The sequence below is a fragment of the Nyctibius grandis genome, chromosome 4 (assembly GCF_013368605.1).
Source record: "Nyctibius grandis isolate bNycGra1 chromosome 4, bNycGra1.pri, whole genome shotgun sequence".
NCBI classification, from domain to species: domain Eukaryota; kingdom Metazoa; phylum Chordata; class Aves; order Nyctibiiformes; family Nyctibiidae; genus Nyctibius; species Nyctibius grandis.
Window position 1 is genome coordinate 96,062,226 of NC_090661.1, and position 25,721 is coordinate 96,087,946.

Here is a 25,721-nt window from a genome sequence, read left to right on the forward strand (position 1 = left end):
CTTGGTGCGGGGTTAGCTCCATGAACAGAGCTAATTGCAGTCTGACTTAATGATTCATAATTAAGTCACAAAAAAATTCCTTTCCATCCTGATGGCCATCAGTAGCACATGTCTAGATAAAGTCTGAAGCTGCCACAACCCTTATGAGTCACAAGAGTAATAATACTCTTTTTACACTCCTTTTGTTACTCTTCTCCTCCCTATAAAACACAGATAAATAGTTTTATAAAGACAGCACCAGCAAGCTTCTCCCCTGAAATAGGTAAAGCAGGGCAGAATGAGGGAGATTTTTATTATTTTTAATTTTTAAAAGAAAAAAATGTCATTTTCATTTTCATTGGACTCACACAAAAATACACTGTCAAACACAGCTGGACCCAAAGAGCAAGCTAGGAGGAACAGTGATGTGGAAGTGAAGAAAGAGGCAAATATTACCATTGAAGTCAAGGTCAAGGAATCTCTAATTGTAAAGAATTCTTGGCCACTTTGAAAAGCAACTTACATCCCAATAACTCTTCTGTGGCAATTTAAAGGTTGTGCAATTATAATTTCTCATAGAGTTAGGAAGACCAGAGTTTTTCCTCAGTCACCCTTTAACCACAGATCAGGCAATGCCTTTTAAAGCTTTGTTTTAAAATTAGAAGTTTTGATGATATCACACAGGCTCTTCCAGATCATCAGGATATTTCTGTCAAAGCTACAAATACAAACTCACTTTGTCTGTTTACAGTACGATAAATGCTTTCAAAGTTTAAAGCATAACCATTTGATCATCAGAGCAGTGATGAGTTCTGGAAATCAGAGAAGGACAGACAATATTGGGAATTTTACATCCAGGATTTAGATCTGAGTATGTAACTTAATTTTGCAAAGAAATCTGCTGCCAGACCCTTCCTCTTTGCCAATGCAAGGATGGGAAATGTTTGTCAGAACAAAATGCACTATTGCTGTTTTAAAGGCAAAACAAACCCATGCGGGCAGCCTTGTACTCCTGAAATCTAACAATAAGAGGCTGGGCGCATACAATGGAGGGAAATAAATTTCCCATGGGAAGTGGAATATTGCTTTGACGGTTTATTATAAATGGCAAGTTGGGAAAAATGGGTATTTTCAAAATAAATAATTAAAGAAAATAAAATTACAGTTGATTAAATACGGAAAGAAATTACAATGGCATGAACTGGCATTCTTTGCTTGCAACACAAGTCCCTGTTAACCATCTATGAGTGCCTAACATTGACTTGCCTTTTTAAGAAACTGGTTCGTATACATCTTGCATGTATCACTACTGTAAATAGCTCTTTCATCATGTGATGTAATTTAAAGTGATTTGGAAAGATGACTGCTCTTCCTCAACTCTAGTTTGTTAATATGACATTATTTTATCAAAGAAGTTTTTATTTTTCCCCTCTGTATTGATGTAAGCATTTGTGTTAAGTTTTCTGCACAGGAAGAGGAAACAGTATTTCCCTTCATTCCACATCTTTTTATACCTCCTTCCCAAAGGAGGCCAAACCAATTCACCTTTTAACCTCTTACTCCTGCAAACCATCCCTGCAAGCAACATACCACGAACTTAGCCTTTTTCTGTAACATCAACCTCACTCCCTTCTTCAACCCAACCTTTCATACAGGTGCCTGAATGGAAAAACAAAGGGTGATGGAAATAGGAGGAGGAAGAAAGAGCAGATGTGCTACAAACTATCTAAGAGAAGAGTTTTTAATTGTCCTGTAAAAGAAAGATAAAGATTTTTTTTTCCCATCTGAGTACCCCCAGAGTCCCAGCTGTAAAACTACTCTGAAGGATAAACCACAGCCAGCTCTGTCTAAGCTGAGGCTAGTCTTTACCCTGTTATTTCTTTTACCACACTTCAGTACTCAGATAGTTCCAGCTGATTTCAAATTCACAATTCCAACTCACGATACCCCAAACGAATTGCTCAGCTAGCGAACGAGCTTCACTGTTTAATACCCAGCTCATGGGTAGCACATTGTATCTCTTCATCTGCAGTCAATTTTGGGTAATTTTCAATTGTTACTCTTGGAAAACAAGTAATTCAAACAGGGTACAATCTCCGACAATAGGAGTGACACATACGACAACTTTTAGGAAGGTTTTTATGCCCTCATAACCCATGGCAAACTAAGGGCTAGCTAACAACTAATTCACTTTTCACATTCTTTTTAAGGGACTTCTGATTCCTGACTCACTACCTGGCAGGCTTTCTGAACATACAATTCCCAGATACTCTTATCTCTGGAGATCTCCTCTGATAGTTGTGTTTTCCAACTTTGTGATGCCTCCTCATGCAACACCCATTTACTGAGCAATTCCTTGCACTTCCCCCAGAACTTTCTTTGGAATTACCTTTTGGTTAATACTTCCCTGATAAAAGCTAAAGAGATGGACATGTTTTGATTCCAAGTTCAAGATGGGGTTATGCTTAGACTAATAAGAATCTATACTTATTTAGTACACTCGAATATTCTATTCACAATTGTTTCTGCCCAATATACACGTAACACAAAAGTATACAAAAGAAATGAGTAAACTGGACTGAAAACATGTCCTAGTTTCGCTGAGATAGAATCATAGAATCAATTTTCTGTTCAGAACAGCTGCATTTTTGAGAAGACTGCAGCACCCGATATGGTGGAACAAAGGTGATAAGACACTTTATTTTAGTTTGTGGCCAGTCGTGGCGTCTGGGTTTCCATGATGATCAAGGCTGTTAGCATTTTGAGTTAGCCAGGTGCTTTGAGCTAGGAGCAGCGAAAGCCAGGGCAGCTGACCCAGGCTGGCCCACAGGTGTATCCATACCATAAACGTCATGCTCACTATAAATTGGCAAGTTTGCTGAGGATTGGGTTTTGCCCTCCATGGTTGCTATCCCTGGAGGGGCTTCCCTATCATTCCACTCCTGAGGCTTAATCTCCTGTTTGTTGCAACTGTCGTGCAGTGTTTGACATCCAGCATTCATTGGGCTAAGTATAACTCTGTGTACTTATTATTAGTATTAATATTAAGTTTTGTTACTTTATTAAATGTTTCCATTTCAACTCATGGGTGTCCTTTCCTTTTCCTGATTCCCCTTCTCAGCTGGAAGGGGATATTGGGTGATAGAACAGCTGGCTATAGTTTAGCCCCTGGATGTGGGCTAAATGAAGACAAAACACCTTCTTAAAAAACAGTACTTTTTGTGAAGGAATGTCTTCTGATAGAAAGGTTGTAAATCAGAAACTTCCTGCCCTGCCACAACTATATTCTCAATACAGTTGCTGCTCTGTCTCTACCACCCAAAAGTTAGTCTGTGACAACGCTTTATATGCTTCCAGAGAAGGGTCGACGGCAATTTATTATAGAGCAGCAATGAAAATATCCATCCTTGTAAAATAAGAAATATCTGCATAAATGGAAGCTACTTGAGTAATTTAGCCATTGTTATGAAACATAAGCAGGGACTAAAATTAATCCAAGAAAGCAATTCAAATGATGAAAATGACTCAAAAATTGCAAACACTTCAAAAGAATAAATTTTCTTGGAGTAACTGCAAAAATAGGCCAGTGTCTTTGGAAGGATTTATCAAGGGAAGAGCTGCATGTTCTCAGGCATAATGTAATGGCTTTTGCCAGAAAGGAATTGTGCTTGGGTTTGCATCATTTATCTGAATTTTGTATTATTTCATGCGTGCTGATTTGCTTATTTCATTCTTAAAAAGGGGGACAGGATAAAATTTTAGATCCACCATATGTTCAATATAATAAGTCATAAATGTAGTTGCCCTGCAATGTTATTACAATCAAATTTAGATTAAAGTAAGGAGAATTAAATACTTATATTTAGAAATCAAGGATTTCATTTAAAACCAGAATTTTAAATTTTAATTTTAATTAAATCAAAGTTAAAAATCCAAATGGAATCTGAAAACACAGAGAAGAAACTTGCTCTCCTTTTCCTATCTATGAACAAATTCAGGTATGGTAAGCTCTGCTGCTTTCAAAATCTTTAAGGACACAGCGATCCAAAGCAAATAGTTTTATAAGCTATAGACCCTTGACAAATCAGCAGTTCCAGAACTAAAATAAATTTTAATGCATTTACTTTCTTCATGTGTCTAGTGAATTTTAGGTAGTTTCTGAAATAAAAAAAAAAAATCCACAATGGTATTTTATACATTCTAATTGAATTTCAGTTTCCATTCAAATAGAGCTTGACATAAATCATGAGCAAAAATAGTTATTGGGGGGAAAAAAATAGATGTTAAAGAATATGATGAATTTATGCAGAGCCATATTAGTTTAAGTTAATGTGTACAGATATGGAGTATCCTCATGCTTATCAATTAGCCTTTTATAATTAAAAATCTAAATGTAAAACAAGTTTACAATCAATTACTCTAATCAAGGTTTCCTGTCTTCTTAGGTAAACCATGATTAAAATCAGTTATTTAAATCAGTGTTTGAAATCAATCCACCATGATGTCTGTGGTATGTCTTGATTCTATGGTAAATAAAAAAAGAGATAGGACTACACGAACCCCTTCTATCAAGTTCCCAAAATACTCAACTGAATGTCCACTACCTAAACATAGGTATGCAGGCTTGAATGTCACAGGAATACATGTTTCTGTATCTTTAGCAGATAAACCAGGAATCATGAAATGAGAAAATCTGTGTTATGGCACACAAAAAGCATTAAGCCCTTAAGGTTTGAAATTATACACAGGATTTTTAAAATTGTATTTTAAACATGCATGTTCAAAACCAAAATTGTTGAGCCCATCTAAGCTCCCCAGTGCATTCACTATTTATGGATATTGTGAGTGCATATCCCTTAAGGCAAAACTGGGTGCAATGTCTTACACTAAGGCCTGTCCACATCTGTGCCAAGTATTTGTACAACTCCTATATATACTATGTAGCTTTGACACACAGTGTGAAATTGTAGGCTATTTCCTAAGCATGAGCTCAAAATCATGTGTTGGATGTTGCTTAATACCCCTTAAAGCCAAAAATCACTGCGGATGGCTGGCTATTTGTAAGCAAGCCAACTCTTCCCCTTTGCTTTTTAAGTCTTCCCTACGGACTTGAAGGAGTTTCCAGACAGCTCAGGAAAGAAGGATAAAGAACAAAATAATGAAAACTGAGTCAAATGTGGCTAAACAGTTACAAATCCTAGCTGCAGACTTTTCACAAGAACTATGATTAAAAGCAATTTTGCATCCATTTTATCCACTCAGTTATCTTCTAATGAAGTTTGTGATGCCTATAAATCAGCTCAGACATTATTTCTGAATACTGGCAACAATCAGCTATATCTATATCTTATGAAAGGACAGTTATGTCCTGAATATAAAGCTGCATTAAGAATTAGAGAGTCTTTAAAGGAGGACTACAAAGCAAATTTGCTGCTTCTCCATTCTGATGCTTTGTTGTTTCAAAAACAACCTCACTTTCCTCCCAACTTTCTGAGCAGTGAGGCAAATGATGATTCCCATTTTCTCCTGCCCACCCTTTTCTTCAACAAGTAAAGTATGGTTCTGCTTTACTTCAGCATTACCAGAAACTTTGTTGGAAGTTTCAGGTATTTACTGGGAGCTTTACTGCATCTTATTTGAAGAGATAAGGCTATTGAATAATTAACAAAGATATCTTTCTCCCACAAGTTCATTAAGCTTATTTATATCACAATAGAGCTAAGATCCCCAGCTGTGAGCCAGGATCCAACCCTATTAGACTTTGTACTGATAGGCATGAAAGCATTTGTCCCGGAGAACTTGCATTCTTTGAACCAGAACATAATGTGCAAAACAGACAAGGACAAACATACAAAACAGTATTGTGAAATCTCCATGTGGATGCCGGCTGGTCAGGGAACAGCTGCACCAAAGGGTATTTATGCACATGTAACACTGGCCATTTTGGAAACTCTGGTCCATGTCTTGGCTCTGCTGTAACGCTCTTAACTCACAAGAGAGACTGTTACAAAAAAAGGGGATTCGACTTATCTTCCCCATGTTTCTTCCCAAACAGAATCATCTCTGGATATCTTGGCATATATAGGACACAAGTAGTATTTCACTGAAAAAGAGGAAACTGTGAAAGTCTCTACCATCATTTTAAAATAAGATTAATTTTTCAAATGGAAACTCTTGCTAGGTGATTGTAACACTTCAGTTTCTTTTGGTTAGGCAGTTTTTTCCTATCCATCTAGAAAGCCCACTTTTCATTTGAAACGCTATTTCTTAATTAGTTCATGCACATCACTAAAATGATCCAACCTTTCAGCAAAAAGGTAAATCAGAAATAACTAAAACTTCCTTACCGGCATCCAGACAAGGAACCAACAGAGAAAGGGCTCAATCTTGGGTAGAGAAATAATACAACATTCTTATTACTGAAGTGCTTTATTGTGGAAGTAGTAAAGTGGAATGCCTAAGGGAAAAATCTCTGTTTGAGGAAGAGGGAAATTTATTAACTGTGTTCAAAGACACGTAGTCTCTTCAGAATTTCAAAGATGATCCCTGAGCTAGAAGACTGCCAGTTTGAGCTCCACTAATGCAGACTGCTGGCACCACCTCACGTGCCTACCCCAAGTGTGGGGGATCTCTCTATGGCTGCTCTGCCAGTACTTTCCACAACACCTCATGCATGTTCAGGAATAAACGCAAGCCAGCATGGTACTTTTTAAAAATGAAGGTCTGACTAAACTAGGGATTTTTATGTTCAAAAGCACGCATCAGTTGACTGATAGAATGTCCTAATGGAGAAGTATGAAAGAGGGTAATCCTATTAACAGGCCCAATCTACTTGCCTCTGCTTCACACACCAACGCTAATAGAAACCCAGAGTACATATCCTCAGTCACTGCTCCTTTGGCTACTAGGGGAATAAAAGAGTTTGAGATGCTGGGGGCTGGAAAGACGTATTATAAAGCTCACACTACTCCTTCAAAGGTACCTAACCCTAACATAGATGAAGAACAAGGATCTAGGTAGACTTTAGGTTCTTGAATTTCTCCTTAGACAAGTTAAAACCACAGAAATTTTCTAATTTTTGTGACTTTAGCATAAAGGTAAGACTCAGGCAGTAGTACCGTACTTAGGACTGCATCATCTAAGCACCATACCATCGTCAATTTGCTTATAACCACAACACACTAGTAAGCTAGGGCAGTGTTATTTTTTCATTTTGCTGATAGAGAACTGACCCTTGAAATTTAAGTACCTACCCTGATACATAAATACATACATATACATATATATGAAAAAACCAAAGTTTTATGTATTGTTTATACATATGTATGAAAAAACTAGAAAACTACACTCAGAATTCCCAGGTCTAAGGGAAGTAACCACTAGGTAATCACTCCTCTGACAACATGGAAACAATAAACCATGAATCCTCAAACAACATACAATAATAACAACAACAATGATGACAACAAAAAATTCAAAAGTTTGACTTTGGCTTTGACTCTTTTTGACTCTAAATTACAGCATGAAATTACAAAAAGAAACCATATAATTTGCAAATTTTTAAAGGTGGCTTTCAAAACCAGTATGTGATACAAAATGCTGAGGGACAGTGAAATGAGGCTGTCAGAGGTGGAACAGAGATACAATACAGGAGTTCTCAATCAAAAGAAGGTAAAAGGGGAGGAGGGAAGCAGGGCACCCATCGCCAAATAGCCAAGCACACAAGTTGCAGTCTTGCCTAAAATTTAGAAATAATAGATGCCTGCACATCTGCTTCTCTGGAAAGACAATATGGACCATAGCAAACAGAGGCGTGTTAGCATGTAGCTAGAACGCAACAGAAAATAGAAAGAGCTTAAGATAGTACAAACCAGGCAATCATGATATTGTATACAAAACCTAGCCACTGTTTAAAACATAAATAGTAACACACTGTTTAAAACATAAACAGTAATTACCGGGATACATTACTTCTATTACCCCTTTATCGGGCCCCAAAGAAAAACAACTTCCTGTCTTTGGCAGAATCTCGAAAACCCTGAACTATCCAAGCCATGACCATCACACTTTCAGTCAGTGTTGTCTAGTTGTCCCCTGCTTTTGTGCTGCTCTACATCTGTCCCAGTCACTTTGCTTTACAGATCACATCTCTTTTATCAGGCTATCATATGAAATAAACCAATACCAAAAACGAACACCACCCATTTAATTTATCTGCAAAGCTGTTTACAGGTATTTGGTATTAGATTTCCTTCTGAATGGATGAAAATCCCAAAGCTAGTGCACTGTGTACATCTAGCAGTGTCTAAGGAATAGGGCTGACTAAATTATGATTACTCTATAGCATCTGTATACTGAAAAGGACTGTCTTAGAAAATTACAATAAAAAAGGAGTCACTGAAATGGTTCTTCAAGAAAATAGGCATAATTATTCCAGGTAATACATATGCAGTGAAATAAATATATTATTAATATAAATAAGGTAAATAAGTACCATGGACCCAACTAATATTAAGCAAAAAAGGAAAATTAATTATTCAGTATTTTTCCTTCTGACTTTCACTGATGTGCACTGTAAAAGAGTGTAACAATATTCAGGTTCATGTTATTCAAGATGCTAACCCCTGTATTTAGAGGCATTTGATTTTCCTTGAAATCATCCAAGAAAAGCTATCAATCAATTTCATTTATGTGACGTAACAGACATCAGAAAATGGCATGTCAACGTTAATGTGGGCATTCTAGTGGCTAGAAGGCTTCCTTTTACATTACATAAACCAATCAAACCTGATATGCGTTAAGTCTATTGAATTGTCTCACTTCCAGCTTGCTTTGTTTTAAGGAAAGCCCCCTCTAGTAATCTCCTTGGAAGTAATCAGGGGAAACTGACAGCAATATAGGATATAAAATAGATTCATAGTGTGAATGAGATTCTCTTCTAAAAGAGCTTGCATTAAAAAAACCCCATCCCTTCAAAACAGGGCAAAGCATTAGAAAAAATAGATGTGGCTGATTCAGCCAGCAGGAGAGATGTGGAAACAATCTGAAACAGCTTATGCTAACTAAAAATTTACTCTTCAGTGCCAGTAAGAAAGAATTCTCTGTATCTAAGTCGACTTTTGCACAAAGCTAAAGCAGCAGCTGGCATATCTTTGAAGACAGAGGACACTTCATTAGTATTCTTTTAATTGAGTTTTTCTGAACTTATAAACACATGCTGGTCTCACTTTTATTTGCATGTTTTGGAGAGTTTTGCTCTAAAATGACCAGAAGCTCTATACTGTATCTTCCTACAAGTCTTTCTCCATAAAAGAAAAAAATGCACAGTGGCAGGTACTTGAAGATTTTGAAGTAGTGCACCCTAAAATGTTACAAGCAGGAGTGTATTGGTAAGGTGTTTTTTTCCAGCAGGACCCAATTCTGATTAAAAAAATATAATAAACCTCATCACAAGTAGCAGGGAAAATTGTTTTATGATCCTTGCTACCTATGACTTCAATGTGGCAACGAAGTAGCAATTCAAGCAGAGACAATGGCTATCAGGAGTGACTCTCCAGCTCTTTTCCTTGCTCACCATCAGACAACTTTAGCCTATCACTTGCTAGGGGTCATTTTGGCACCTGGAGTCATGTATCTGGGAAGCGGCCACACTGCTGGACAAGTGTGCCACTTTTTGAGAACCAGATGTGGTGTGATCCAGATATTTCTGTTGTTGAACACCAGTCATTTGGGAACCAGTGCTGTGACATGCTTAGAAAAAGAACATCCATACTGTCCAAGGGCCCTATGCCTTGCAGTTCCTTGCCAATAACATCTCCTAAATATCAGTAATTCAAGTACAATTTCCACATCATTCCTGTCTCAGAAGGATCCCCTGGGTGCCTGAAGTACCTCATACATTTCTATGTTGGTTTGTCAGTCTTGTAAGGCTTTTTTTCAGGTTCCTAAATTCTTCCTTAACTGATTAGGCCTGTGCATTTTCAGCTCCAAATCTACAGTTATGGTGGAAAATATCACTTAACAGACAGAAAGGCATGATAACAAAAAAAGTCTCTCATTTTCCATTTTGCTAGGTGTCTGATTACGTGTTCTCAGGCAAATCAGATAACCTGAGATTCACCTGACTCATCTGCTGAGCACAAACATTATCCAACTTTGCCTTTACATTGCACTTTATAAACCTAGGATCTCAAAGCCAAGTACCAGTTAAAAATACACAGTGTCTCCCTGAAGGAAAGCCACATCAGTGGAAAACTACCTAGTGCCACAAGGAAATCTGTAGTCATTCTGAATTATAAAACTGTACTGGGTAAGTCACTGCAGCTTAGAATGCTGAGTACAATCCAGCAGTCAGAGGAGAATCAGAAATCCTCAAAGATTTAAAAAAATAACTACCAGATGCAGAGATTAATATCATTAATTTACAAATTATCTTTTAAAAGCATTAAAACCCAACAGCAAACCAAGTTAATTTCCCTCTCAAACTTTTTTATTCTCTCTCTTTCCCCTTAACTTGCTTTTTCTCTTTTTTATAATGGTTTCTTGAGGTTCTGATCACAGTATCATCATGATATCAGTCTACTGGAAGCACAACCCTGGCAATACTCCTTTTAAAGGATAATTTAATTAAATTTAAGTGTTAAATAGTAGAAGAAAATTAATTTCCTTTGTCTTTGTCCTCTTTTGAATACTTAAACCTGTGCAATTCTATATGAAAAAAATGGAATCTATCAACTCTGAAACCTCACGTTTCATCAATGAGATACTTTTCCAGTGCCTATAAAAGAAAAATCAGCCCTTTTAAAAATCCAGTCATTGGGGAAAAGTCATTTGTTCATATTGAAATGTGTAAGTGTCTCTTCCCACCTGTAGCACCAGATACTTTTAATGAAGAAAAAAGAAAGAAAAGAAAGATGGTTCCCAGAGACAATTCACATTTCTGAAGGTAAAGAAAAATTAAAAAAAAAAAAAAAAAAAAAGAGAGATTGCATTAAGTGAGTTTCAACCAAATGTTGATCAGCCTGGGAAAGTGAGAGGCTTCAGATAGAAGATGGCATACTTACTGCTTGAGGCAGACAATTCTTTTGGACTGGAGGACATTGGCTGAGCACACATCTGACAGAGACAGTCCCTTCCATTAAAGGTAACTCGATCGCCTGGTGGAAATGGACGCCTGGAGAGTTAAAGAGAAAAATGTATTTCAGCAAAGGTCATGCCAGAAATTTTCCTCTGTTCCCTATGCCTTGTTTGCTGCCTTTCCCCAGTGCAATCAATATTTTACAGAAACTCAGGCCAAATAGTTTCTGCAATGTGGCCTTGGCAAAGCCAGGCACTGGAAGAAATCCAATCCATGGATGCAAGCAGAGCAGAGGTTAGACTTGCCTTGTATTTTGGTTTAAAAAAGTTATCAAACATACTTTATCCAAAGAGTAGACCACAGTGAAATCCACTTAGACACAACAGCTACATTTATGATGGACTCAGCGTGATGTTGTGGGTAGCAAATTGTACAGATTAGAACTCAAAGGAAGAACTGGAATTGGTCTTGAGGGTAGTGAAGGACTGTGGAGCTAGTCACTCATAAATACACTAATTTCATCTGTATTCTGCAATGAAATATACAACTATATTGCAGGGCATGCAGCAGTTTGCAAAAAAATGAAATGTTATCCACCTTGATTTTCTGAGACCTTTAAAATAGGTATCTACATTACAGAACCACCACTGTAATTGCTACCTGTGCAGATGGTGTTAGGAGAAAGGTAAAGGCTGAATGCGCTATGGAAGTTTGAGATTATTTGCTGAACCCAACAGATGTTAAGAATGCGTGTCAGGCAGAAGTTGTCATTGCTGTTAACTCTTATTTGGTGTATAAAACAGAGCATGAACAACATTTTGTATGAGCATGTCATTAAAATGAGAAGATTTAGTAAGCTACATCTTTAGGAAGTAGCTTTAGCTGCTGCGTACAGACCCTCCTACACCACACCTCACTCCAAAACTGTGCTTAACAAATGAACACCTGCTTGTTTCCACAAAACAAAATTATTAACGTATTGTTCTAATTGCCCTTCTATTGCCATTCCTAAGTGGGCCATAAATAAATCAGGAGCAACACTGCATTTCATGAATCTATTCCAATTAACCATCCTTTGTTCATTCAACATAAAAAAACTGATGCAAATCAACGTACAGAAAATTGATATCATGTTTCATACTATATCATCTACTTTCACACTGTCCTTGGGAAATAAATCTGAAACATACACATCATATGATTACCAACATGAAGTAAATTCACACATTATTTAAGAACAAATGGAAAAATGATCAAAATATTTCAAATAGAAAAGGTCTTGAAAAATGTACCAGGCTATAGGACAAAGTACTTAAACTACTCATCAGAGGTAGCTATGAAAGATTAGGGTAGCACCTGGCAAGTCTGCCACACTAATACCCAGACACATATGATGGGATCTCCAACAAGGTACTATCTCAGAATATAGATTCATGCCCTTCTTGTTCATGTCATCTTCCTGCATTAAGTTTCAGACAATTTGACTGCTGCCAGATTCTGACTTCTGGAGAACTCCACTGTCCTATTTCCCTCCAAGACTACAAAGGATCAGGCCCTGTCTTTTCGCTCCTCCCTCTCTATGAAATCTACCTACATCTCTATCTGATGCTCCTTATGTGTCCCTCAGGTATTACACTGAAAGTTATTTAAGAGAAGTTCCATTTTACTTGCAGGGCTCAGAACTGCAGAAATGAACAATCTTTCAACCATTTTAATTCCAGCTAAATAAATAAATACTAATATTATTAAACATTATATGAATAGTAATATTACTATTTACTGTTTAATAATGTTAATAAGTATACACATAACACAGTCGGCTTTCTGTAGAATCATGATGGCACCATATCACTTTACTTTCACTTTATGTCTAGAAGATTATTTCTACTACTATAAAAATGTACCACTACTATAAAAACCTACAGCAGCTTTATTTCCCCTAGTGTATCCAAAATAGTATACTGATAACCATAGCAATCAGGTACGTGCTAAGACAGCCTAAATTCTAGCACAGCCTCAGTGCCTAGAGCCAGCTAATAGAGAACACTATGCATAGGGACTTTGGGTTGAGTTTAGGCTGTAAAGCCCAACTCAACCCATGTCCATTATCTCAACATGTAATTCCGATATTTAATTCTTTGATATGTGAGAGTAACTTTCTGAGAACAGGGATCTATATTTAACAGAGAAGCTGTGTCCCTCAAATAAATGAGTGGTATTTTGAAGACACTCAAAGTCAGACTTGCAGCAGATCTTTTCCAACCAAATGCTTCCCTAAGAGAAATATATCTTGAGACTTGTGTCTCATGGTGATACGTTTGTCCCTGTTTTCCTTGCGCTGGGTTCACACCATATTAGTTGAAAAGGATTACTTACTTGCAAACAGTACAGGCAAAGCAGCTTGGATGGTAAGTTTTTCCCAGAGCTGTCACTACTTCGCCTTCCACGAACTCCCCACAACCGTTGCAGCGGGTACCATACATGCGCTGGTAATCCAAGGTGCAAAGATATTCCCCGTTCTTAATGAAAAAGCCTCCTTGCGCCAAGTCACAGCCACACACTGGAAGAAAAAAAACACAACACAGATAGATTGGAAAAATATACCTACTAAGGTTGTCAGCAACAGTCTATGCTGCTGACAAATGAGATGACCCTGGTGGTCTTGCTCCCTTCTATCAGATTTTTGCTTTCTCCTCCTGTCACTACATGCCTTGACATCGCAGGAGATGGTTGGTATTCTCTGGCTACAAGAGAGCTTGTAATACTTTCCTTGGAGGAATCTACATATAACTTTCATGTGCTTGGTCCTCACCAAGACCTCAGTCACCTCCAATCATCCAGTTAATCATGTTATCCGAGTTATCTGTACCAATGCAAACTTGCTTTTACTTCTGGGACTGGAGGTGAGCAGAAGAAAAGATACGATTCCATAAATAGGACAGATTTTACTATTTTATACACTAGCACACATTTTTCCTGCAAGCATGTGCTTTATTTTAAGAAGCTTTCAAGATGCTGCGTCTTTTTGAAACAATGAATATTTTAGAAATGTTGTATGGTTTAGATTAACTCCTTTAGTCCCCAGATAACACTGAGCTGCTTCACCATTGCTGCATAAATACTTCTTGTTTTGCTTTTAAAAGTATGATCTTTAAAATGCTCAGGTTGATTTTACAGTATTAATTTAGACATAAATACTGGGAGAAAGCTGCAGTGAAGAGACAATCAAGCATTAAAAATCTAGCCACATCTCCACTATATACACTTCATGATATACTCAGCCAAACTGTACAACAGTATATTGGATACTGAATAAAGCAAATAGGAATAAAGAGTATTCCCCACCTGTATTCTGAACAAATTAATGTCCCAAGAACTACTATTACTTTTGAGTGCCTAATCTACACTGGTCTTCTGTTAGTCTTTCACATAGTATACTCCCTGTACTTCATGGATTACGACAAACCACCATAATATTTGCATATAGACTTGCGGCCATGTACGACTTTATTGGGAAAAATAGTTATATCAGTAAAAGAGTGAAGACCAGTCAAGGATTTCTGTGACTTGGCATTTTTTCACTGTTAAATGCTTATTCACCCAAACCAAAACACAAACTTGTCAACACAGGAGACAGAAAGCAATCCATCCCAGAACAGCCATGGGAGATGGGAGACTGAATTTTACACTTCTGCTTTAGCTTGGGTTGAACAAAGGACTTGAACCTACCTAACGTCCCACAGTAGCACCAAAAATGCTACTAACTTCATGTGAGCTTTTAAAAGTCACACACAGAATCACAGAATGGTTTGGGTTGGAAGGGACCTTAAAGATCATCTAGTTCCAACCCCCCTGCCACAGGCAGGAACACCTTCAACTAGCACAGGTTGCTCCAAGCCCCATCTGACCTGGCCTTGAACACTGCCAGGGAGGGGGCAGCCACAGCTTCTCTGGACAACCTGGGCTAGTGTCTCACCACCCTCACAGCAAAGAATTTCTTCCTCATATCTCATCTAAATCTCCCCTCTTTCAGTTTAAAACCATTCCTCTTCGTCCTATCACTCCATGCCCTTGTAAAAAGTCCCTCTTCTGCTTTCCTGTAGCCCCTTCAGGTACTGGAAGGCTGCTAAGAAGTCTCCCCGGAGCCTCCTCTTCTCCAGGCTGAACAGCCCCAACTCTCTCAGCCTGTCTCCATAGCAGAGGTGCTCCAGCCCTCTGATCATCTTCGTGGCCTCCTCTGGACTAGCTCCAACAGGTCCATGTCCTTCTTGGACATGACGACAGATTTGATTGCATTGTGCTAGATCGAATTTATAACTGTTATTGCTTTTTAGCTGTTAATTGGCAGGCTCCTGTGCTTGCCACGGGGCTTGCCTGACTTACTGTAAATTAGAGTCTAGTGCTCGCTAGTGGCTGCTTTTTGCTTTCGCTGCTTGCTGTATTGTCCTCTTTATTCACCTCAGTGAGAAAGCATAAACAGGAGCTGCTAGATGAATTCTTAAACAAATATATATATAACCGCTCCCAGACATTTTGGTTTCAGCCACTCCTACTGCTCCTCTGTGTGCTGCTGTATCTGTGTAATTCAGCAAGAGAAACTACTCTTCACAGTGGTCTAGGATGCTAACTTAACTCACTCTGCAAGCAATCCCATCTCATCCCTCTTCATAACATTCAAGTACATTCAGATCAAATATCAGAAATATCAAATATCAGAAATTCTGATTATTAAGGGAAAATAAATAAGCGGCATTCTAGGTCCCCACAGTTACATGGCCCCTGAAAAATTAAAATATGAAATACAGAAAGATTATCATGGGAAGTGGGTTCAAGTCATCTCTCTGCCACAAATTCCAAACACAATGTTATGCACAACATTCATTCTCTCCCCCATTATAATGGGCTAATATGCTATTAGCTACCTGCCTTGAAAATTAAAATCACAAGATGTTTGGGGCAGGGACTGCAAATTCTCTGTGTTTGCCTGTTGCCAAGCCTCAAAGGTCTAATGAGTGTTACGGTAACAATAATTAGTAGAATAACAATAGACAGAATGTACTAAAATGCAACTCAGAATTGAAGCAATACCAGTGCTAGCATTCTTCCGGTTTCACGTTTCTGCATAGAAGAGTGTTAATATTTCATGTGCAAACAAATTACATTTCATGGTGGCATTAAATCCACAAGCAGCTAAAACTCAATTATCAGTGACTTAGAATTACAGAGAATTACTATTAAGGCTCTATTATAATGCTGCAAAATGCTCTAGGCTGGTTTTCATGTACACCTCCAGAAATAAAACCCCTTTCACTCTTCATTTTTTCCCTATTGATCTCCATTTTGTTTAAAATATTATTTTCAAACTAACAGTACAATATCATGTAACCATTAGGCAGAAAACAGTGACCTCTACACCACACCACGCCTTTACCTTAGACTTTTCCTGAGTTGGGGATCATCTAGGCATTTTCCACTGGAGGTCCAGAGGCGAAACCTAAGCCTACTTACAACAGGTTTGCTTTTCTACGTTACCTTTGGTGGATCCTTACAATTAAATCATGCAGTAACTGAGAATTCTACTCTAATGCTTACAAGCTGTTAGGGATTACTTCGGTATATAGACTGTTAGCTCCTGTGGTTACAGTGTATGAACTGGAGTATTGTCATGGACTGGTCAATATTAGATGCTTCAGAAGCTGCTAAATTTCATAAAGAGCTGTGGAGCATTCATGTGTCTATGTGAAATTTTTTCTTCCTTTAGTTTGCAATTTAGCTTGTAGCTTCAACATCCAAGTCTATATGTATTTCAGCTTCAAGCTGAAGGCACTCACCTGCTGGATCTGCCTCAGAAGCTGCACACATGAGCTCTCTGGCTCTTTACTGTGGTCCTCAATTCTATCAGTGAGTCACCTTTTGAAAAACTCATTTAGTTGTTACGGTTCTCTTTACCTGCCTAGGCAATAGGTCTAATAAGTTAGGATGATCAAAATTAACTTTCAATGCAACCTCTGTTCTAGCTGCTTCTGAAAATCCAGCTTCAACATATCATACAGAGGCCTGTGGCAGATCATTGCTTGCAAAAACACTACAAACTTTGAATGAAAGGGTTCATACACTCACAGTTATTAACCTCTGTCCCTTTTGAGTGGCCACAGGGATTCAAGCCTAGTGAAGATGGGGGATAAAATTATTTGGCAAGTCTTTTAAAGACAGTAATTACTATTATTAAAAAGAAGCTCCCTCTATTGCCCTTGTCTTATTCTTTTTGTCAATAAAACTCAGAATGAGTTAAATTCTCTCATACTGGCAAGTCATGAATTCAGGCCCAAGCAGAACTGCTTATGATGTGAACCACCAGCAGATTCCTCATCTTTGGCGTACTCACAGCAGGAAGCACACACCAATCTGCAAGAATTAGAGACAAGTCCTGGCAACCCCACATTACGACGGATTTTTGCAGACAATTTAGCACATGTGTTCCCATCACTAATCACAGCTTTAAGCTACATGGGCAAAACCAGGGTCATCCAGACTGTTAACATCCATAGTTGGAAAAATGCTGTTCCAGCAGGCTGCTTTCACTTTGAGTTAGAGATCAAATCAGAAAGGATGAACACGAATGTATCCACACTTGGTGTACAATGTGGTGTACAAACAAGGAAGGGATTTAAACAGCTTTTTTTTCCCAACTGTGCAGTAGTCACGGTTCTGACAACAAATCCCCCTCAAGCTTCAACATATTGCCTTCAGATACATATTTATGACCACTGTAGAAATACCACAGAAAAGATGGACCAATTGTGTTTGTTTTTATGAAAGACCATCTGCCCAGCATCATTCATGCCACAAACAGCAGAAGCAATGAAGGGAAACCAGTTGTGATCACTACATATGTACAATAAATCCCAATAGTGTGACCTAGGCAATTGCTGTGATACAAATATCATGTATTTCTTCACAAAGAAAAATGAATACCAAAACATTGACAGTTAATAGGAAACATCAAATTATGTTCTTCTGGGTTTTTTTCTATGCTGATGGGAAAAACAACTTCAAAAGAATTAGCTAGTGGAGCCAATAGTGATGCACAAATCATGCTTGAGAAGGCAAAAAGTGAGAGGTATTCTGTAAACATCCATCACATGGAAACAGTTCTACAGGAGAGTAACATTTCCTCAAGACCCTTCCTGCTCAATACGATAGAAGTTCTGCTTTACATGATCAGAACCTCCCTTCTGAAACAGGAGACACTGGGGAGCATTTCTGTTCCCTGAGGTACCACAAGCATAAAGGCCAAAAAACCAGCATTTTTCTTTAAATAAAAAAAGAAAACCATTATCTTCAACAGCTCCTGGAGGAACTCAGCTTTTTTCTCAGAGTCTTTATATGAAAGGATTTCCTATTCTAAACTGATGATCCTGCCTCTCTTGTGAGTGTAATAAGCTGGAATACAGTCCTGCCTCACAATGGATGGAAAACACAGACCTATAAGCTTTTTCTCTCTTGAACTACTCTCTGGAGCTACTATTTTGCATCCTTGGAGCACAAAAAGATTGGAGATATGATCAGCGCTGCTGTCAGCTCCAAAAGCTACAGGGTCTGTGCATGTAAGCCTGGGCTATTATGATAAAATGTAGCTGCTCAAGAGCAATCCAGTTGCCTGTGATCTCCAAGGGACTCGGATGCTTCTTAAGCTGAGTCGCTTCCAAGCTTTAACGGACATGATGAAAATAAAGAGATCAGATCTTTTCAAAGTGAATGGAAGTAGGATTTGATCCTACTGAGCATTATGTAGGATTTCCATAGGGCTATTGTCTGTGAGAGCTGAAAAACCAGGCCCTTAGTAAAATAACTCCATGTTGATGTTAAGTAAAAATTGTTTCAGCACTGAAGAAACAAAACCACACAAGCAGGCTTTCTGAGCATGGGCTCTCAGTTTGCAGAAGTGAATGCTATTCATTAAATCTAATGATCTGCTTTGTCACCATGCATTAAATAAGGTGCAAATTCAATTTCCTGTTGAGGTTTCATTTCTTTCTTGTATTTCTAAGGTTCATAGAATAATGGTGCTGTTCTGAAGTGGGCAAATATTCATACAGTGTTTATTTCTTGGGACATAATGGATTTTTTGTTTGAAGGTAGAAAGGAATTTGGCAATGTTTCAGTTTATCATCTCCATCTAAACAAATACACAGGAAAAATCTGTTTCTTTTTTTTTGCCTAAGAAAGAGCTTAACAAATCCTGTATTGATGAAAGCAAGGTTCACGCTCTTATTAAAGTTTAAAGTTTCCACATTTCAAATGAACTAAGTCTTTCTCTGCCTTTGTTTTATTCCTCTTATCGACGCTTTTCTTGATGGCATAACCTCCAGTTCCTTAAGTCATTTAAGGAATGAATGTACATCCAAGTATCATCAGAAGACCCCATGAGAACAGTAAATCTCAGAAGCCGTGCTGCAGCACTACCATTGCATAAAGTCTACAAGGCACCATTAAGAAATTGTGTACAGCTTTTTGCAAAAGCTGTAACAGAGATCCTGATAACTGTTTGTCACACTCCTGTCACTGGAGATTTTTTTTTGCTGTACACTGATGAGCGATGCATTTTGATCCAAGCTATTTGGAACTGTGTCCAGCATTCCCAGTGCTTCTGGAATCTCTTCCTATTTCAACAGATTGACTTTAGAAACAACCCTGGGAAGTCAAAATAGTTTTATATACATGGAACAAATACAGGTGATGTTAAAATCTGCTTTGTTATCTAGTCACCAGCTGGAAGAAAGGTTTAGCAGCTAAAATACCTCCTGAACAAAAGACGAGAGTGCATTTCTCCTCTCTTCCCCTAAATTGCTCTAGGATCACCATGAGAAGCATCCTCTAGCCTCCAGCCAGGCCCTTCTCCTCTTCCCTTGAAAAACTTTGACCCTCCATTTTGAATATCCTGCCTGCATGGCTACTGAGTGCCACTGTCATTATGACACAAGTAATTCTCAGTGGGTGACCTGAGTGAAAACCCTAAGCATTTAAGGCAAGCATTCGCTCAGCTGAAACCGCTAGTGATGACTGAGTTTCAGATGAGCTCAGAGTTTTAACTTAATCAACTTCCCAATCCACACCATGGTACTGCCTTTAGTCCTACAAGGTCAGCTTTCTTCCGTTTTGTCCTTAACACTGGAGATACAACTATTGCACAGGGGAAACTTTCCTGTCTGCATCTGACATGCATAGATTTCAGTCTTTCTAGCAATCTAACCGACAACAGCTAGTACCTGAGCTCAAGCAAACAACAACAGCTAGTACCTGAACTCAGCTAGTACCCGAGGAAGCAAACAACAGCCATATATAATGTAGCAAAGTGACAGCTTCCCAACTGAAATATCAATGTTTTGTGCACCAGGATGGAAACGATGGCAAGAATCATTCAACCATTTAAAACACCTTTCACATTAAACTAAGCACTAGGTAGAGATCAAAGTCATTTACGGGTCTGTGGGAAATGAACCTTGAAGGAAATTTAATTGGTGGAAAAATGTCAAGGTTTAGCCTGGGATAGCTTGGCTGTAACTATCTAGATGAGAGATCTCTCCAAAAATATTATAAATAAGCAAACCAAGGATTAAGAATAGAACAAAACCAAATCTACCTCATCCATAGACTCATGAAACAATCCAGGCAAATGAAGGATACATTGACAACAAACCCAAGCAACTTTCCATATTCTCATAAGGATGCTCTGTCCCAGTCATCAAGCACCTGTAAAGCATCCTGCTGGCCCTCTACTTTCAAAGGGATCCAGTAGCTTATGAAAATCTGACATGGCATCTGTCAGCATTCATCAACATCAGCCAAGCAGTGCAATTAATTTCATTTCCTGTCAAATGTTTGGTCACTGAAAGAGACCTCAGGCTAAACTAAGATCATTGTCAACCAATTGCCATTAATAGCATTAAAACCCCAAAAGCAAAACAAGGATCCACTTTAGAATGGGATGAAACTGCCTGGGATTTTTTTCCTGTCAACATCTAAAGCAAAAATTAACAATTCAGTGCTTTATATGAAAATGGAAAAAATTATTTGGAAAAAGAGACCCAAATAAAATAGTACCTTGCTATTGAAAACAGGCAGAAGGGCAAGAAAGAGTCAGACGACGTGAGAATAGCGTGAGGCAGAATCGTTGGTATAGTTGGAGCCCTACTGTCAAAGCCCCAGTCACCTCACCCATGGTGCCTCTTCACTGGGGAGCAAGGGATCCTCGGGAATTCTTACGGAGACTGTTTTCCACAAGTACTGAGGATGACTGGTGGCTTTCACTGCTAAGGGGTTGGATGTAGTTTAAAATCTGCTGCACTCCTGAAACAGCCCACTGCCATCCCAAAGGCTACTGCCGCTAATGAGATAGAGCTGCTTATGGGTTACGGGAGGGTTAGGGTCGTTTTGCAGGAAACCAGCCTATCTTACAGCAAACTTCCCAGGCCCTTACCTGAACCTGAAGTGAAATACCAATAGGAATCACTGCAAGAAAAAGAACAGGCTTCAAGACACAGCAGCTAACATATGCAAATATAGAAATAGCACTTACTCTCACAGCTGCAGCTGAGGCTTGCTTTCATATCAAGCCACCTGAATACACATTTGAAACCCATTTCCTGTCGTGGGAGAAATTTTAACCTCCGTTAGCTTCCCAGGAACAGCAGAATCCCATTGCTCCCTGGATTTTCTAAACCATTCAAACCTGATTTGCTGCCCTTAAACATGTTCTCACTGTCCCTCATGAGGTCTCCCTGTGCACACAGGTAACAGCATGCCCCCTTTTTGCTTTTTCACTTGATTTGTGTACTAATCTCTTCAGCAACAAGTACTTCTCTTTCATTTTTACCCTTAAAATCTCAACTTACTGTTCCTCATTCCCTTACGTGGGACTTTTTACCATGGATAAAGGATGCAGAGCTGTAATCCTTCAAGATCATGAGTCAGATACCCAAAGTCCTGACCATCCAAACCATGATATTGTAACATTTCTGTCCTTTTTATTTGTATTCTGCTGTTAGAGCATTTCAGGTTCATATTTTCCAATGTTTTATACTTTAATGACTAGAAATGGTCTTTTCTTTAAATGAAAGCCGAGACACTCAGGCTTAGGAAAAAAAGTGAAAATACAAACATTCTTGAGAAAAATCAAAAGACTTAATAACGTTAAAGGCTGTTTCAATAACCAAGCTGAAAAGGGGAGTTCACAAGCTGGCAAGCAGAACCATGGTGCATTGAAAGAGAATTATAAGCCTGGAGAGCTTTTATATAAAGGCAGCTCTTTGGCTCAGTGATTCAGAGCTTCAAGGGACCTCGTATAATTTCCCGATGCTCAGGAAGGAGCACATTCTATCCACCAGTTACACTACCTTACCCACAGATCAGTCTCTGTTTCAGAAGTATTTGTGGAAATGCAGAAATCTTTTAACAGTGCACTGGATATCTACTACAAGAATGTCCTCATATTTAAACTTTCCATCTACTGACACTGAACTATTAATAGCACTAACTACCCAGCAGCCTGTTTGCAGCCTCCTCCTGCCGCCACTGAAGGAATCTGATGACAGATCAAAGGTCAAAGAACTAATGATTTAAAACACATTCCAGCCTGTTGATACAGTGTCTGCTTACATGACCCTAACTTCTTCCCAGTCCTTCAAGGGAGGAAGATACAGTTCAAAGTCAAAGATTACAGAGCATCGCAAAATCTAAACTTAGGAGCCCTCCCCCTTCCCCGTCAAGCTCATTGAGTTACAGATGATGCAGCCTTGCAAAAGTCATCACATAAAAGAAACAGACCTCTGCCTGGAACCTAAACATACCACAAAGGATTCTGGCAGTACGTATTGATGTGGGCTTTCCTAAACAAGCTTGAAAGACATCTAACTCAAAAGAGGAAAGTTAGCACATTTGTTCCATAACTAAGAAACTGCTTTACGCTAATTTGTAACAACATTTAACAGAAGCTAAGAGTTTCTTCTGTGTGGGATACTCCGGGTTTGTGCAATGCTTCCTGTATACCAAGACCTGGCTTTGCCTTATAACTAGCAAGAATATTAGCTGGTAATTGCTTTTGATATCTGATATCGCTATAGCATGTAAAACATCCATACACAGTGAAACATTTCCACCTGGCACAGCCTAATCAAATTACAGACATTTATGCCACATAGTGAGGACTAGAAAACTTTAGGACACCACCAATATTCTCATGGCAGGATTGCTTATTTATGAGATTATTTTTTTTTTACTTTAAGCTACCATATGGAAGCTAACTATGTTTTCCAACTTATATTTGATATCAAGAATAGGGACACTGTCTACTATTTGAAATACTCCTACCACAAATACTACATTACCTTGTTAAGTCACCACAACCTATATCTACATGTACCAAAATTAAGCTACGTAAACTTTTACACTGTTACTATGAAAGCTTAAAAAGCTTGTTCTGTTAAGCAATTCACTGTATTGAAACCAGCATTTCCCTCTAACCCAGAAGATGAATCACAGGCTTAATAATAAAGTCTTATTATAGCAATTTTGCTAGCCTCAAAGTTTCCTCTCCTAGTACATGCAATAGGGTAAAATGAACTGTAATCAACTGACAATGACAGAAAATTATCCTTTGTATCAGATCACAATATAAATTGAGATATTAAAATCTCTGCTCACGCACATTGTAATTTAGGGCCTGCTCCCACACACATTTACATATGGAACAGACATTGCAGTGAATAGCCTTAGTTTTTCCAGAAAAGTTATTCATGTACATAGATGCTTACAAGAAAAACTTTTACGTCTTTATAAGCTACTAATTCATTCTTGTTAATGCTTATTAAAGCCAAAAAAGTAAAACAATGAGGTCTCCAGCTCAGTCTGTTCTCCCTCCAAACTCCTCATCTAACCCTCCCTCCTCTCAGCCTGCTGCTTCCATTGCCTGGTAACCATTAACAATTTGGTATGGTAAGAGTAGTGTATTCCTGGTAAAACACAAATGAAAACTTATTTATTACAATCGGGAAATAATGCAGAATCCAATTAAACTTGCACTTGTAACACACAACAGTGTAATTCCCTAGCAAGGTAAGTGACTTTGTTATGAAACAGCCAAAGACAACTACTCTGAATAGAGCTTCTGGAGCTGCACTCCTAAACGTTTCTTATCCCTCCCCTGTCCATTATTCCCCTGTTAACTCCAGCTCTAAGTCAGCTGCTGACTGCCGGGGATTCTTTGCCTATCGGGAGGCCAGCAGCGCTCACCTTCCAGGGGACAGGCAACACCATTTTCAGCTCTTTGGTTTTTCATCAGCTCTTATCTGGAGCCACAAATAGAACCAGCCAGCCTTGCCAGGCAGATAGGACAAACCAGCTGTATACGCTTGGTTCTCAACAGGCAGGGAGCAATAGCTAGCTGCACCTTATCATGGAGGTACAGGAACATGTCAATCGGTGGAGGTTTTACTTGTCATCTTTGTCAGGAAGCAGTTACTCTGTTCTTAGAAAGATCCCAGAGATGGACACAGCACTGAACTACAGGGGAAGTCGACTGATCACATAACATGACACACGAGCTGGCTGATGCAGCATGGAGGCTTAAGTCACCGTGTTCCTTCAGTGCAGCAGCCACCACTGACACGCATGCCAAGCAATCACGGAGTGCCTATGCGTCTCTGACATAACCTAGGGAAGCAGGATTACAATAATATCAAATACACTTAACAGTATGATGTAAACACAAAGTTGAAAGCATGGATGGCAACCAAAAATATACAGAGCAAAATAAGAACAGGTTAACAAGTTCACACTGAAACCCTGGTGCTATACAACTAGCGTGACAGCTTTGAGGAAATGGATTTTTTCCACAACTTGACTAGACAATCAGACTAAGCCTGTGGGCATTTTCAGCAGGTATGACAGCTGTCAGAGAAGTATGCGCTTGTTCAAGTCTTTCACACTGTAGATGTATGAGTTGAAGCCTCAAAGGAAATTTTAGTATACAGAAAGTAGAAAGCTACATCTACAGGTGGCTTGATTGTCTGATGCATTCTGGTCCCAGTATCAGGAGTTGTTTCCTCTCGCTAACAACATAGTGTATGAGCTGAGGGGGGCTAACTCCACCTCCTGCAGAGTCTCAGTCATGTCAAATTAAAAATCCATTAGACTAAGAGGAAAAAAATCCTTACTTGAACAGTTGTGTCCCACTTGTATGAACCATATGGTCAGACAATATGCAATATAAGTAAATAACTATATGATTTAAACAAAAAGTGCATTCACTTAAATATGAAAGATCAACAATAAACAAGCACTGCAGCTCAGGTATACGATTCAAAACAGGACTTGGAGCAGCCTCCCACACACCTTCCTTTCCTTCCTCTTAGTGAAGGACAAATGAACACAAAAAAGATGACATTCACTTTGCTGGCAAACCCAACTAATAAGGCACAGACTGAATGAACATCAAGAGAAAAGTCTCCAAGATTCAGCACTGGTCCTCTCAGTTCAAACTGGGATGTGCAGATACTACAAACAGGCAGAAGCCACACTGTCACCCCCCTCTCCTAAACAATAAGCAAATACATGCAACCTGTCACCTTCCACAAGCACAAAGTTTCTTTAACAGGCTAATGATAAA

The 25,721-nt window shown here is 38.6% G+C and overlaps 1 protein-coding gene across 9 annotated transcripts in view; it reads right to left on the bottom strand.

Moving 5' to 3' along the window:
- ABLIM1 (actin binding LIM protein 1) overlaps positions 1-25,721 on the bottom strand; it is a 210,759-nt gene that overhangs the window by 85,578 nt on the left and 99,460 nt on the right. For all 9 annotated transcript variants that reach the window (XM_068400205.1, XM_068400198.1, XM_068400199.1 and 6 more), the window contains exons 3-4: positions 13,433-13,616; positions 11,043-11,152 (exon numbers count right to left, since the gene is read on the bottom strand). In XM_068400205.1, coding sequence (XP_068256306.1) covers positions 11,043-11,152; positions 13,433-13,616 — 294 coding nt within the window. The remainder of the gene's footprint in view (positions 1-11,042; positions 11,153-13,432; positions 13,617-25,721) is intronic.